The 15,873-nt window shown below is 56.3% G+C and overlaps 2 protein-coding genes across 9 annotated transcripts in view; both read left to right on the forward strand.

Annotated features, from left to right (window-relative positions):
• C9H1orf87 (chromosome 9 C1orf87 homolog) overlaps positions 1-15,873 on the forward strand; it is a 58,675-nt gene that overhangs the window by 10,447 nt on the left and 32,355 nt on the right. For 3 of the 8 annotated variants that reach the window (XM_063939248.1, XM_063939252.1, XM_063939253.1), the window contains exon 3: positions 948-1,017. The exons of 3 other annotated variants lie outside the window; for them this stretch is intronic. The gene's annotated coding sequence lies outside the window, so the exon portion shown is untranslated. 2 more of the 8 variants (XR_010186577.1, XR_010186576.1) reach the window with 2 other exon arrangements.
• Positions 2,669-10,362, forward strand: LOC134957383 (uncharacterized). Its single transcript, XM_063939254.1, has 2 exons — positions 2,669-2,680; positions 4,456-10,362. Exon 2 carries the CDS (start codon positions 4,476-4,478, stop codon positions 5,523-5,525), a length of 1,050 nt encoding a protein of 349 aa, XP_063795324.1. The 5' UTR covers positions 2,669-2,680; positions 4,456-4,475; the 3' UTR covers positions 5,526-10,362.

Here is a 15,873-nt window from a genome sequence, read left to right on the forward strand (position 1 = left end):
GTGTATAAGGTGCTCTACTGTGGCCTAACGTATAGAGTACTATTGTGTGATCTAATGTGAATAAAGAGCAATATGGTGTGGTGTAATGTGAATAAGGAGCAATTCAGTGTGATGTAATGTGAATAATGAGCACTACTGTGAGGAGTAACGTTTAGAAGGTAAAGTGGTACTACTGTGTGATATAACGTGAATAAGGGACACGATCGCATGATAAAATAAAGTTGCACTACTGTGTGGCGTAATTTGAATTGGGGTACTATTGTGTGGCCATGCCCCTTCACAGCGAGAACACGCCCTTTTTTGGGCTGTGCACTGAATGTGCGCACTGTTGCTATTTAAAATACAGGGGGTAGAAGCACCAAAATGGGGACTGCTATGGGCGAGGGGTGGTGGTGCTGGGAAAGGGGTGCAGTGCATACTTGCCTACTCTCCCGGAATGGCCGGGAGGCTCCCGAAAATCGGGTGACCCTCCCGGCCCCACGGAAGAGCAGGCAAGTCTCCCGGCCGAGCAGCAGTCACCCTGCCCGTCCGCCCACTTACTGTGTAAAGTGGGCGGTCCGGGCAGTTGATGACGCGATTCTTGCGGAATCGCGTCATCATAGCCACGCCCCCTGCAGTGTAATGCCGGGGATCGCGGCATTACAGAGCAAGGGCGTGGCTTAAAGGACGTGATGTAGTAACTCCGGCCCGGCCCGCCCCTGCTCCGCCTCCTCCCCACGTCATAGCCTGCCCCTGCCCCCCAGCTGAGCCGACCTGGCTGCTCTCTCCCGCAGAGAGCAGCCAGAAAATCGGCAAGTATGGTGCAGTGTCAGAGGCGGGACTACCGGCGGTGATAGGGGGCACCAGCCAAAATCTTGCCTAGGGCATCATATTGGTTAGGGACAGCTCTGACTGTTACTTTTTAGCCACATTTCACTAGAGCTTAATCCAATTTTTTTTCATTAAAGGGCACAATAAATAACATGAGATGCTGAAGATTGGACCCGAATCCCAACATAGGTCACACAACCAATAAGGGTAATTATCAGGCTACAAAATTAGGACCCCTGTTCCGCCAACTCAGTTTTGTTGAGCAATTGCTCCGTTGCTTGCCAGAAGCACATGTCATAGGCCCTCATTCCGAGTTGATCGCTCGCTAGCTGCTTTTAGCAGCAGTGCACACGCTAGGCCGCCGCCCTCTGGGAGTGTATCTTAGCTTAGCAGAACTGCTCGTAAAAATTTTCATGCCGTTTCTAAGTAGCTCCAGACCTACTCCTACCTTGCGATCACTTCAGTCAGTTTAGTTCCTGCTTTGACGTCACAAACACGCCCTGCTTTCGGCCAGCCACTCCCCCGTTTCCTCAGGCACGCCTGCGTTTTTCCCTGACGTGCCTGCGTTTTTTAGCACACTCCCGGAAAACGGCCAATTACCACCCAGAAACACCCACTTCCTGTCAATCACTCACCGATCAACAGAGCGACAGAAAAGCGTTGCTCGCCCTTGTGTAAAACTGCATAGTTTTGTGTGAAAGTACTTCGCGCGTGCGCACTGCGGCCCGTACGCATGCGCAGAAATGCCGATTTTTAGCCTGATCGCTGTGCTGCGAACAACGGCAGCTAGCGATCAACTCGGAATGAGGGCCATAGTGCAGTGCTAGACTGCCGCAGCTGATGAGAGGAGGTGGGCAGATCAGGGTCTTCCTGATAACAGTAACCCCTCTCCCACTGCACCTATATTTCACCTTCAGGGAAGGTGACCAATGTGGACTTTTTTGGGGTTGAAATGAGTGGTGAATTTCCGTGTAGGCAGGAGAGGCATGTGCCTAGGGGCACCACGTGCAGGGGGAAGCACTTCTATTCCATTCCCAGTAACTATAATATATTTCCACTGTACTATACCGTGCACCATCTTGAGTGGAGTGTGGATGTGTGTAGACTGCGCATATCTTACTCGTCCACACTGAAGATGGCGCATGGTACGGTGCAGTAGAAGAAGTTTGTAGTTACTGGGAAAACGTCAGACTGACAGACTGCCACCAGGAGGCCTATGCTTTGTCACTAATGGGCCTGTTAAACATGTGGAATCGCTAGTTTACAATTGTTTTAAGTAAAGGGCCCATTCACTACTAGGGGCCCGATAGGGCTGCCTAATATTCGTCAAACTCCGAAAGTTTGCTTGCGAGAATCAACCCCCATCTTCAGATGGCGCTGGTTCCTGATGCCCCGAGCTCCCCTGATGGCAAGAGATGTACTTGTGTTCTTAATACACTGTGTGGGAGATGCATGAAACAGTTTAAAGAGGAGAAACGGAGGTGTTGGCAGTAGCAACCAATCAGATCCTAGCTTTCATCTGTCTCTATAAAATGATAACTGGAAGCTGATTGGTTGCTATGGGCACCCCCTCCGCTGTCCTCTGTAGAAGGTTTGATCTCCCCCTGAGCATGTTTTGCAAGTAACTATTTTGTGAGGAATCCTATTCACAATTCTCTATGATAATACTCAAGCAACAGGCTCCACCCCTTGCGTGTTTAGCGAGGGTCCATGAGGGAATTCCTGGTACTCGCATGACGTGAATTTATGGTAGCAAAACACAGTGAGCTATAAGGTCCACCTCATACTTACAAATCGTTATTATCTGCATTTGTTAACCAAATTAATTATTAAATGCATTTGTTTTATTTCAGCTGAACGGAAAGACTGCGTAAGGAATATAATATGACAGCAGCAGCATAAACACACCGTCCGTGATTGCAGAGCGCTGCTCGGGGCATCACTTTGGCCTGCAAGGGGTTAATGTTTTTGTAGTGGGAGGAACGTAGTGGGAGGAACTCGGAGGCCATTGGCCGGATTGTGGATAGGGGCTGTACAGCCTGGATATAGGTGGCTAACCCACCATTTCCTGCCTCTTTCAGTGTTTTCACGCAGGCAGTGCAAGTATTGTTCATTCATTCAGTAATATATACTTTTATTTTTCTTCTCTTTTTTCATACCTTATCTTTCCTGTATTCCTAATTCTATATTCATTCCTATTCCTAACTCTTTTATTTCTACTGTGTTTTCCCCTCCTCTCTTAGAGGTAATTTATAAAGGGGCAGCCTTGCGTGCGGTGACTCCTCAGCCTTATCCCCTCCCTGGACATGTCGGGGTTAAAAAAAAACCGTTCCCGTCCTGCGCGCAGCGCTGGCCTCCCCGCCCGGCTTTTAGATTCCCCTGATGTCCCGCCGGGTCGGGGAAGCCCTGCTGCTGCGGCTGCTGTGGCTGTGAGGGAGACGAGGGCTGTGCGCGGCCGAGCTCGGCCGCCCGCCCGCGCCCCTCCACGTGTGTCCTCCCCGTCTCCTTCCCCGCTGCAATCAGCGGCGGGGGACGGAGCGCCGGGGAGCAGGAGAAGCCTCAGGCGGCTTGCCAGGGACGGTGTTTTGCCGTCCCTGGCCCCGCCGCTTCCTACAGCGGGTGGCCGCGCGGGTCACGTGGGGCGGGGGCGGAGCTCCCGCCCGGCGGCCCGGCGGCTCTCACCAGTCCCCAACACGGCTGGCTCTGGTAGTGGGCGGGTGGGGGGTCGCGCGGCAGCCGGACTGCTGCCTGCGCGTGCTGCGAACATGACGCACAGCAGGGGGGCCCATATGAGGCTTACCCCCTCTGTGCCACAACCCCCCTTACCCGTGCGGTCAGCACCCTCCCGCGTTGGGGTGGGGCGTCGCCCCCGCTCCGCGCCAGCGGGGGGGGCATTATCTGTTGCAGACAGTGCGGGGCCTGTCGTGCAGGGGCGGCCCGCGCCCGCCCGCGGTGTGCCTGCCCGCCCGACCTCCCCTTTCATGGTGGGGCCCGGGGCGTCGGGCCCTTCCAGGACACCCGCCTTGGCGAGTAGTTCGGCCGCCGTCCGTGGCCGGGCGCCTCCTGGCAGACAGCGGCCGGGGTCGCGCCTGCCGGCTAATCACCCCACTAGGGGGCGGCGTGCGCAGGCGGCTCACACACCAGCACCCCCTCCCCGCATCCACTTTTCAACTGCCGACGCTTCTGCGGTCAGCTCTCAGTCCGACGTCGCGCTCCTCCCTTCTAGTGGTGACGACTCTCCGACTTCTCCTCCTGTGGCTGACGCTCGGGTCGGTAGACGGTCGAGGGGCCGGCGGTCTATACGCGGTCAGGCGATGATTCCCGACAGTGAGGGATCCTCCGGATCCTTGCTCCCGACGGGAGGTTTGCGTACCTCACGTCGGGCATGTGACTCGCGGAGGGCGTCCTTGGTGGACGCCACTGTCTTGTCCGCCATTTGTGCCGCTGTGGTGTCAGCGGTGGCTCCCTTGTTATCCTCCGTACCCGGGGGACTGGGGCGGCCCACCGCTTCCTTGGCGGATAGCATCGCGCAATCCCTTATTCCACTCCTGTCTCCTGGCGCGACTACCCCCCCTTCTGCCCCGCTCCCGGTGGCTGCGGGACCGGTGGTGGAGCAGGGGAACAATGTCTCTTTTGTCTCCCCAGCCACGGTAGTCGGGTCGGCAATGGAGTCCGCCGGAGTATCCACGAGTCGTTCGGTGGCCGGAGGCGCGGACGGCGTTCCCTCTCGAGCAGGTGAGTCTTCCTCGGACCCTGACTGGTCCAAGGGGAGCGCTAGCGGCTTGGGTTCGGGTACTCGCTCCAGCGCCTCTAGCATAGGTAGCAGCGCGGGTAGGATTTCCAGCAAGCGCAGTAGGCGCAGGCGTCGGGGCACAGATTCCTCCCTTGCCTCTACTTCCTCGGAGGGTCTGTCCTCCTCAGATGGTGGCTTGCACAGGGTGAAGCGTCGTAGACGACGCGAGCGTCGGTATTCCACCTCGTCCGCGTCCCAAGTATCGGTGGAATCGGACACCGTGCACTGCGCCAATACAGCGGTACAACGTGGACTCAGGCCCCGGGTCCGGGACCGTATCCGTAAGGGCCAATATGTGAACATTTTTGCCCTTACCAGCGACGATCGCAAAGCCCTGCTTTCGGCTAAGAAAAAGGGGCAGGGTAGCGAGGACGCTTTGCGGTCCTACCAGAATTGGGTCCGCTGCATGTTGATCTTTGCGGCGTGTTACCTAGAGACACGCCCGGATGAACATATGAACGTGGTGCGCTATCAATTTCTCATACACGTTCTGTACCATAAGTATAAAGGGTCTGCCTGGCGGCGCTACGACGAGGATTTCCGACGCAAACAACACGGCCGGCAGATCTATAATTTTGGTAAAAAAGACGTGGAATTGTGCTCTGAACTGACACAAGGTTCGGCCGCCCCTGATGACGGCGGCACGGCAAGACGATGGGCAAAAAAACCTGCCTCTCGTTCTGCCGGCTTTCGTGGAGGCGCAGGGCGCACGGGGCATGGGAAATGCTTCGCTTTTAATAATGCACAATGCGACTTGGGGGGGGGGCGATGTCGTTTTCGCCACTCCTGTATCAGATGTGGCGGGGGCCACGGGATTAAGGATTGCCCCAGTCCTGGGACCGGGAGTGCTTTTGGCTCGCAGCCCCGACAGAGTCGCGCTCCCGCGGCCACCGGCGCTAGCCACAGCTCCCTCCCCAATTAGACTTTGCGCGCTCATTCCCTGGCTGCGACGATACCCGCGGTCGGGGGACGCCCAATTTTTACACTTGGGTTTCGCGTCGGGTTTCCCCTTGCCGATACATGGACCGGTGGGTCCTGGGGCGGGTACTAACCTGCGTTCGGCTCGGGAGTTTCCGGACGTGCTCCGGCACAAGGTAGAGGCAGAGGTGGCCTTAGGGAGGATGATAGGCCCTTTCCGGGAACCCCCCTTGCCAGATTTGGTCTTGTCCCCCGTAGGCGTAGTGCCCAAAAAGACAGCGGGCAAATTTCGCCTCATACAACACCTTTCCTGTCCTGTGGGGTCCTCGGTTAATGACGCTATCCCTGCTGACCAGTGTAGGGTCGTTTACCTGTCCTTTGATTCGGCCATTGACACCGTACGGTCTTTTGGCCCAGGGGCAGTTATGTGTAAGTTGGACATCCAGTCTGCGTTTCGTCTCCTTCCGCTGCACCCTTCCGCCTTCAGGTTTATGGGTTTTAAGCTGGACGACGGCTACTACATAGATCGGTGCCTCCCTATGGGTTGTTCCATCTCTTGCGCCTACTTTGAGAGATTCAGTTCCTTCCTCCACTGGTATCTCCAGCAGGCAACGGGCGAACGGGGAATTTCCCACTACTTAGACGATTTTCTTTTTATCGGCCCCTCAGACTCCCCTCGCTGCGTCAACCTGCTGCAGGGGGCTCTGGCCCTCTTTGCACGCTTCGGGGTTCCGGTTGCACCAGAAAAGACGGAGGGACCCTCCGCCTCCTTGGTTTACCTCGGGATCCAGATTGATACGGTCGGGGGTCTCTGTAGGCTTCCTTCGGACAAGGTGTTGCGTTTACGTGACGGTATCATATATGCGCTGTCCGCGGGCAAGCTCACTCTCAAACAGGCCCAATCCCTATTGGGCCTGTTTAACTTTGCTTGCAAAGTGATACCCATGGGCAGGGTTTTCTGTAGAAAATTGGAACGGGCCACCGTGGGGGTTAGACGCCCGCATCATTTCCTCAGGTTGTCCCTCGAAATCCGTCGGGATCTAAGCATTTGGGACGAATTTCTTGTTCGTTTCAACGGCACCTGCATTTGGCAGGAGGCGATCGTGTCTAGCCCGACCCTGGAGCTTTTCACGGACGCCTCCGGCGCTTTCGGGTTCGGCGCTTACTTTGCGGGTCGTTGGTGTGCCTCTCCTTGGCCGCATGCCTGGCTTCGCAGGGGCCTCACTACGAACATGCTGTTGCTGGAAATTTTTCCTATTCTGGTCGCTTTAGAATTATGGCGCGATGCCCTGCGTAATAAACATGTTGTCTTCTGGTGCGACAATCTGGGCGTGGTTTTTGCCATCAACCGCCAAAAATCCACGTCCTTGCCGGTATTGCGGGTCATTGCGCAGATAGTCTTGTTAACCATGTCCCTGGCGTGCGTAACGAAATTGCAGATGCCCTGTCACGCGGCGATTTGCGGCGATTTAGGCGCTTGGCTCCTGCAGCTCTCCTCCATGGGGAATTATGTCCTGCTTCTGTGTGGCAGGTCATCCACCTGGATTGGAGGCGTTAGCCCACAGGTCATTGGCCCCTGCAACTTTTGCCGCCTATCGGGCCGCCTGGGAGCGGTGGTGTCGCTTCCTCCTGGAGAGAGGCCAGTGTGGTAAGACCTCTCATGATTTACTTTTAGATTACATCTGGGTTCTGTACTCCGACGGGATTTCGCGGGCGTCTGTTAACAGGGTTCTGGCAGGTATATCTTACTTTCTGCAGCTGCGGGGGGAAGCGGATTTTACGAAGTCCTTTTTCCTTCGGCGGGTGTTGAAAGGTTGGGCTCGGGCCACCCCGACCCTCCCGGATACTCGCCAACCGATCACCGGTGCTTTGCTGAGGCGGATTTTGGGATCCCTACAGAGCATTTGCTTTTCGGGATACGAGGTTCGCCTCTTCCGGGCGGCCTTTACTATGGCCTTCCACGGTGCGTTCAGGGTGGGTGAGCTGGTGTCCGTCTCGCGGGCTTCGGTCTCGCCCATGCTGGAGGCCCACGTCGTCATCCGCCCCGACGGTTTATGGTGCAGGATTCAGCGCTCCAAGACTGACGTAGCCGGCAGTGGGTTCGAATGGGTCCGGCTCGTGCTCAGGGCATTTGTCCAGTTTCTGCGGCCCGGGCATATTCGTCCATACGGCCTCCAACGCCCACCGGGTGGCTCGTCCATAGTGACGGCTCCCCGTTGACCAGATATCAATTCCGGTCGGTTTTGGGGCGTTGTATTTTGTACCTGGGTCTATCTCCGGCCGACTATGGGACTCACTCTTTCCGCATCGGCGCTGCTTCAGCTGCCGCTGCGGCGGGTTGGTCCGAGGTCGAAGTCCGGGCACTGGGTAGGTTGAGGTCTGGTGCAGTCAGACGCTATATCAGGCCTTTTCCTCCCAGTGCGCCCCTTTGAGGACTAGCCGCTCGCCGCAGTTGCACTTTGTGATTGCGGGGGCCTTGAGGAATTTTTGTTTTATCGTTGGTTTTAATTTCGGCTTTTGCCGGCTAACGAAGTTTTGTTTTTGCCTCAAGTCAAATTGGGCGGCCCCCCCCCACTCCCTCCCCGTTAGGGCTGCAGTCAGGTTTCTCATTTACATACCTTATTTATTGCATTCCTAACCTTAGTCACACCTTCTTTTGCAGGGCGGCGGTTAGATCCGCACTTTCTATGGTTTGTCGGCCATTCCTACATCTATTTTGGCTGTCCGTGTCGGCTGTGGCCTGCGACACCGCCCGGTTTCCGGAGCTGCAGGCTGTGCGCTGGTTGGGGCGTAGAGGCCTCCGCTGGGATGGCCTGCGTTACTGGCTTCGGGCGGCAGTTGTCCGATTTGGGTACCCCCTGATTTTGGTCTTGCATCTGGGGGGCAATGATCTGGTACGCCGCACTGGGCTCGACATTCGCCTCGAAATCAGGCGCCAGCTACTGGAACTCATGGCTGACTGGCCGTTTTGCCTCATCCTCTGGTCGGACATCGTTCCCCGGCGGTCTTGGCGCGGAGCCTTTAACCCTGGGGCGAATGACCTGGTTCGGAGGAGGGTCAATTCGGTCGTTGGTCGTGCTGTCCTCCAGCATGGCGGGCTGGTTGTGCCGCACGGTGGGATTTCCTACCGTGATCCGACACAATACCGGTCTGACGGGGTGCATTTGTCCCCGGCTGGCATGCTGATCTTCCTGGAGGACATTATTCACATTCTTAGGTCCCTTTAGATAGTTCTTTCCTTTTGATAGTTCATTTGGTTTTCTTTCGTGCTTTCTTAGGTCTCTCTAGTTAGTTTTTCTGTTTTGTTGTGTGGGTTTCTTAGTTCGGTGGCGGTGGCAGGTTGGTAACCTGGCAGTTGGCCGGTTTTCTGAACGGTTACTTAAATTTAATGAGGAGTTCACAGTTAGTCAGTTTGGGTGTATTTATAGGTAATTTATATCTTTTAGAATTAGTTTACGGGCATCATTTTGACAAGTGGGTCCATATAATTAGTATAAAACATATGTGGATGTCGGGGCCAGTGGCCCAACTTTTATCCCGTAGGGGCGGAGCGTACCTCCGTCCCTGCAACCATTGGGAGACAGGGGTAGTGGCAGAAGGTCGACCCCTGTCCTTGGATTTTTGATTTTCGATGTCTGGGATGGAGGCAGCAGGCCGATCCCGGAACATCTGGGGCAGGAGGCTCCCTAACACATATGTTTTTTACTGCTTGTTTTTATGTATTATAATGTTTATCACCCATTTATTATGTTTAACCGTTCTTCTCCTCGCCACCTTTAGTTAGAGAGGGAAGTCTGCTTTTTAGTTTTAGTATTTAATAGGCCTCCCTCTCAGTCAGAAAATAAAAGCTGACCCCTTTCACGCCAACTACAGTTGTGCTGTCTTTATTTCATAAGATAAGTGTGCTTGAGTGGCGCGTGGAAGCATCTGACGTGTGAGGTTTAAGACTGCGTAAGGAATATAATATGACAGCAGCAGCATAAACACACCGTCCGTGATTGCAGAGCGCTGCTCGGGGCATCACTTTGGCCTGCAAGGGATTAATGTTTTTGTAGTGGGAGGAACGTAGTGGGAGGAACTCGGAGGCCATTGGCCGGATTGTGGATAGGGGCTGTACAGCCTGGATATAGGTGGCTAACCCACCATTTCCTGCCTCTTTCAGTGTCTTCACGCAGCCCGCCCTCCCGCCCCAAAAAACAAAACAGAGTTGGTTTTGGTTTTACTGTTTGGTTCATTGTGTCAGCTTTCGGTGGCCGGTTTTCTGAACGGTTACTTAAATTTAATGAGGAGTTCACAGTTAGTCAGTTTGGGTGTATTTATAGGTAATTTATATCTTTTAGAATTAGTTTACGGGCATCATTTTGACAAGTGGGTCCATATAATTAGTATAAAACATATGTGGATGTCGGGGCCGGTGGCCCAACTTTTATCCCGTAGGGGCGGAGCGTACCTCCGTCCCTGCAACCATTGGGAGACAGGGGTAGTGGCAGAAGGTCGACCCCTGTCCTTGGATTTTTGATTTTCGATGTCTGGGATGGAGGCAGCAGGCCGATCCCGGAACATCTGGGGCAGGAGGCTCCCTAACACATATGTTTTTTACTGCTTGTTTTTATGTATTATAATGTTTATCACCCATTTATTATGTTTAACCGTTCTTCTCCTCGCCACCTTTAGTTAGAGAGGGAAGTCTGCTTTTTAGTTTTAGTATTTAATAGGCCTCCCTCTCAGTCAGAAAATAAAAGCTGACCCCTTTCACGCCAACTACAGTTGTGCTGTCTTTATTTCATAAGATAAGTGTGCTTGAGTGGCGCGTGGAAGCATCTGACGTGTGAGGTTTAAGACTGCGTAAGGAATATAATATGACAGCAGCGGCATAAACACACCGTCCGTGATTGCAGAGCGCTGCTCGGGGCATCACTTTGGCCTGCAAGGGGTTAATGTTTTTGTAGTGGGAGGAACGTAGTGGGAGGAACTCGGAGGCCATTGGCCGGATTGTGGATAGGGGCTGTACAGCCTGGATATAGGTGGCTAACCCACCATTTCCTGCCTCTTTCAGTGTTTTCACGCAGGCAGTGCAAGTATTGTTCATTCATTCAGTAATATATACTTTTATTTTTCTTCTCTTTTTTCATACCTTATCTTTCCTGTATTCCTAATTCTATATTCATTCCTATTCCTAACTCTTTTATTTCTACTGTGTTTTCCCCTCCTCTCTTAGAGGTAATTTATAAAGGGGCAGCCTTGCGTGCGGTGACTCCTCAGCCTTATCCCCTCCCTGGACATGTCGGGGTTAAAAAAAAACCGTTCCCGTCCTGCGCGCAGCGCTGGCCTCCCCGCCCGGCTTTTAGATTCCCCTGATGTCCCGCCGGGTCGGGGAAGCCCTGCTGCTGCGGCTGCTGTGGCTGTGAGGGAGACGAGGGCTGTGCGCGGCCGAGCTCGGCCGCCCGCCCGCGCCCCTCCACGTGTGTCCTCCCCGTCTCCTTCCCCGCTGCAATCAGCGGCGGGGGACGGAGCGCCGGGGAGCAGGAGAAGCCTCAGGCGGCTTGCCAGGGACGGTGTTTTGCCGTCCCTGGCCCCGCCGCTTCCTACAGCGGGTGGCCGCGCGGGTCACGTGGGGCGGGGGCGGAGCTCCCGCCCGGCGGCCCGGCGGCTCTCACCAGTCCCCAACACGGCTGGCTCTGGTAGTGGGCGGGTGGGGGGTCGCGCGGCAGCCGGACTGCTGCCTGCGCGTGCTGCGAACATGACGCACAGCAGGGGGGCCCATATGAGGCTTACCCCCTCTGTGCCACAACCCCCCTTACCCGTGCGGTCAGCACCCTCCCGCGTTGGGGTGGGGCGTCGCCCCCGCTCCGCGCCAGCGGGGGGGGCATTATCTGTTGCAGACAGTGCGGGGCCTGTCGTGCAGGGGCGGCCCGCGCCCGCCCGCGGTGTGCCTGCCCGCCCGACCTCCCCTTTCATGGTGGGGCCCGGGGCGTCGGGCCCTTCCAGGACACCCGCCTTGGCGAGTAGTTCGGCCGCCGTCCGTGGCCGGGCGCCTCCTGGCAGACAGCGGCCGGGGTCGCGCCTGCCGGCTAATCACCCCACTAGGGGGCGGCGTGCGCAGGCGGCTCACACACCAGCACCCCCTCCCCGCATCCACTTTTCAACTGCCGACGCTTCTGCGGTCAGCTCTCAGTCCGACGTCGCGCTCCTCCCTTCTAGTGGTGACGACTCTCCGACTTCTCCTCCTGTGGCTGACGCTCGGGTCGGTAGACGGTCGAGGGGCCGGCGGTCTATACGCGGTCAGGCGATGATTCCCGACAGTGAGGGATCCTCCGGATCCTTGCTCCCGACGGGAGGTTTGCGTACCTCACGTCGGGCATGTGACTCGCGGAGGGCGTCCTTGGTGGACGCCACTGTCTTGTCCGCCATTTGTGCCGCTGTGGTGTCAGCGGTGGCTCCCTTGTTATCCTCCGTACCCGGGGGACTGGGGCGGCCCACCGCTTCCTTGGCGGATAGCATCGCGCAATCCCTTATTCCACTCCTGTCTCCTGGCGCGACTACCCCCCCTTCTGCCCCGCTCCCGGTGGCTGCGGGACCGGTGGTGGAGCAGGGGAACAATGTCTCTTTTGTCTCCCCAGCCACGGTAGTCGGGTCGGCAATGGAGTCCGCCGGAGTATCCACGAGTCGTTCGGTGGCCGGAGGCGCGGACGGCGTTCCCTCTCGAGCAGGTGAGTCTTCCTCGGACCCTGACTGGTCCAAGGGGAGCGCTAGCGGCTTGGGTTCGGGTACTCGCTCCAGCGCCTCTAGCATAGGTAGCAGCGCGGGTAGGATTTCCAGCAAGCGCAGTAGGCGCAGGCGTCGGGGCACAGATTCCTCCCTTGCCTCTACTTCCTCGGAGGGTCTGTCCTCCTCAGATGGTGGCTTGCACAGGGTGAAGCGTCGTAGACGACGCGAGCGTCGGTATTCCACCTCGTCCGCGTCCCAAGTATCGGTGGAATCGGACACCGTGCACTGCGCCAATACAGCGGTACAACGTGGACTCAGGCCCCGGGTCCGGGACCGTATCCGTAAGGGCCAATATGTGAACATTTTTGCCCTTACCAGCGACGATCGCAAAGCCCTGCTTTCGGCTAAGAAAAAGGGGCAGGGTAGCGAGGACGCTTTGCGGTCCTACCAGAATTGGGTCCGCTGCATGTTGATCTTTGCGGCGTGTTACCTAGAGACACGCCCGGATGAACATATGAACGTGGTGCGCTATCAATTTCTCATACACGTTCTGTACCATAAGTATAAAGGGTCTGCCTGGCGGCGCTACGACGAGGATTTCCGACGCAAACAACACGGCCGGCAGATCTATAATTTTGGTAAAAAAGACGTGGAATTGTGCTCTGAACTGACACAAGGTTCGGCCGCCCCTGATGACGGCGGCACGGCAAGACGATGGGCAAAAAAACCTGCCTCTCGTTCTGCCGGCTTTCGTGGAGGCGCAGGGCGCACGGGGCATGGGAAATGCTTCGCTTTTAATAATGCACAATGCGACTTGGGGGGGGGGCGATGTCGTTTTCGCCACTCCTGTATCAGATGTGGCGGGGGCCACGGGATTAAGGATTGCCCCAGTCCTGGGACCGGGAGTGCTTTTGGCTCGCAGCCCCGACAGAGTCGCGCTCCCGCGGCCACCGGCGCTAGCCACAGCTCCCTCCCCAATTAGACTTTGCGCGCTCATTCCCTGGCTGCGACGATACCCGCGGTCGGGGGACGCCCAATTTTTACACTTGGGTTTCGCGTCGGGTTTCCCCTTGCCGATACATGGACGGGTGGGTCCTGGGGCGGGTACTAACCTGCGTTCGGCTCGGGAGTTTCCGGACGTGCTCCGGCACAAGGTAGAGGCAGAGGTGGCCTTAGGGAGGATGATAGGCCCTTTCCGGGAACCCCCCTTGCCAGATTTGGTCTTGTCCCCCGTAGGCGTAGTGCCCAAAAAGACAGCGGGCAAATTTCGCCTCATACAACACCTTTCCTGTCCTGTGGGGTCCTCGGTTAATGACGCTATCCCTGCTGACCAGTGTAGGGTCGTTTACCTGTCCTTTGATTCGGCCATTGACACCGTACGGTCTTTTGGCCCAGGGGCAGTTATGTGTAAGTTGGACATCCAGTCTGCGTTTCGTCTCCTTCCGCTGCACCCTTCCGCCTTCAGGTTTATGGGTTTTAAGCTGGACGACGGCTACTACATAGATCGGTGCCTCCCTATGGGTTGTTCCATCTCTTGCGCCTACTTTGAGAGATTCAGTTCCTTCCTCCACTGGTATCTCCAGCAGGCAACGGGCGAACGGGGAATTTCCCACTACTTAGACGATTTTCTTTTTATCGGCCCCTCAGACTCCCCTCGCTGCGTCAACCTGCTGCAGGGGGCTCTGGCCCTCTTTGCACGCTTCGGGGTTCCGGTTGCACCAGAAAAGACGGAGGGACCCTCCGCCTCCTTGGTTTACCTCGGGATCCAGATTGATACGGTCGGGGGTCTCTGTAGGCTTCCTTCGGACAAGGTGTTGCGTTTACGTGACGGTATCATATATGCGCTGTCCGCGGGCAAGCTCACTCTCAAACAGGCCCAATCCCTATTGGGCCTGTTTAACTTTGCTTGCAAAGTGATACCCATGGGCAGGGTTTTCTGTAGAAAATTGGAACGGGCCACCGTGGGGGTTAGACGCCCGCATCATTTCCTCAGGTTGTCCCTCGAAATCCGTCGGGATCTAAGCATTTGGGACGAATTTCTTGTTTGTTTCAACGGCACCTGCATTTGGCAGGAGGCGATCGTGTCTAGCCCGACCCTGGAGCTTTTCACGGACGCCTCCGGCGCTTTCGGGTTCGGCGCTTACTTTGCGGGTCGTTGGTGTGCCTCTCCTTGGCCGCATGCCTGGCTTCGCAGGGGCCTCACTACGAACATGCTGTTGCTGGAAATTTTTCCTATTCTGGTCGCTTTAGAATTATGGCGCGATGCCCTGCGTAATAAACATGTTGTCTTCTGGTGCGACAATCTGGGCGTGGTTTTTGCCATCAACCGCCAAAAATCCACGTCCTTGCCGGTATTGCGGGTCATTGCGCAGATAGTCTTGTTAACCATGTCCCTGGCGTGCGTAACGAAATTGCAGATGCCCTGTCACGCGGCGATTTGCGGCGATTTAGGCGCTTGGCTCCTGCAGCTCTCCTCCATGGGGAATTATGTCCTGCTTCTGTGTGGCAGGTCATCCACCTGGATTGGAGGCGTTAGCCCACAGGTCATTGGCCCCTGCAACTTTTGCGGCCTATCGGGCCGCCTGGGAGCGGTGGTGTCGCTTCCTCCTGGAGAGAGGCCAGTGTGGTAAGACCTCTCATGATTTACTTTTAGATTACATCTGGGTTCTGTACTCCGACGGGATTTCGCGGGCGTCTGTTAACAGGGTTCTGGCAGGTATATCTTACTTTCTGCAGCTGCGGGGGGAAGCGGATTTTACGAAGTCCTTTTTCCTTCGGCGGGTGTTGAAAGGTTGGGCTCGGGCCACCCCGACCCTCCCGGATACTCGCCAACCGATCACCGGTGCTTTGCTGAGGCGGATTTTGGGATCCCTACAGAGCATTTGCTTTTCGGGATACGAGGTTCGCCTCTTCCGGGCGGCCTTTACTATGGCCTTCCACGGTGCGTTCAGGGTGGGTGAGCTGGTGTCCGTCTCGCGGGCTTCGGTCTCGCCCATGCTGGAGGCCCACGTCGTCATCCGCCCCGACGGTTTATGGTGCAGGATTCAGCGCTCCAAGACTGACGTAGCCGGCAGTGGGTTCGAATGGGTCCGGCTCGTGCTCAGGGCATTTGTCCAGTTTCTGCGGCCCGGGCATATTCGTCCATACGGCCTCCAACGCCCACCGGGTGGCTCGTCCATAGTGACGGCTCCCCGTTGACCAGATATCAATTCCGGTCGGTTTTGGGGCGTTGTATTTTGTACCTGGGTCTATCTCCGGCCGACTATGGGACTCACTCTTTCCGCATCGGCGCTGCTTCAGCTGCCGCTGCGGCGGGTTGGTCCGAGGTCGAAGTCCGGGCACTGGGTAGGTTGAGGTCTGGTGCAGTCAGACGCTATATCAGGCCTTTTCCTCCCAGTGCGCCCCTTTGAGGACTAGCCGCTCGCCGCAGTTGCACTTTGTGATTGCGGGGGCCTTGAGGAATTTTTGTTTTATCGTTGGTTTTAATTTCGGCTTTTGCCGGCTAACGAAGTTTTGTTTTTGCCTCAAGTCAAATTGGGCGGCCCCCCCCCACTCCCTCCCCGTTACGGCTGCAGTCAGGTTTCTCATTTACATACCTTATTTATTGCATTCCTAACCTTAGTCACACCTTCTTTTGCAGGGCG

This window comes from Pseudophryne corroboree, chromosome 9 (genome assembly GCF_028390025.1).
Source record: "Pseudophryne corroboree isolate aPseCor3 chromosome 9, aPseCor3.hap2, whole genome shotgun sequence".
Taxonomy (NCBI): Eukaryota; Metazoa; Chordata; class Amphibia; order Anura; family Myobatrachidae; genus Pseudophryne; species Pseudophryne corroboree.

Excerpts from the sequence above, each read along its gene's own strand:
- LOC134957383 (XM_063939254.1), top strand. The coding sequence starts at position 4,476 with ATGGAGTCCGCCGGAGTATCCACGAGTCGTTCGGTGGCCGGAGGCGCG.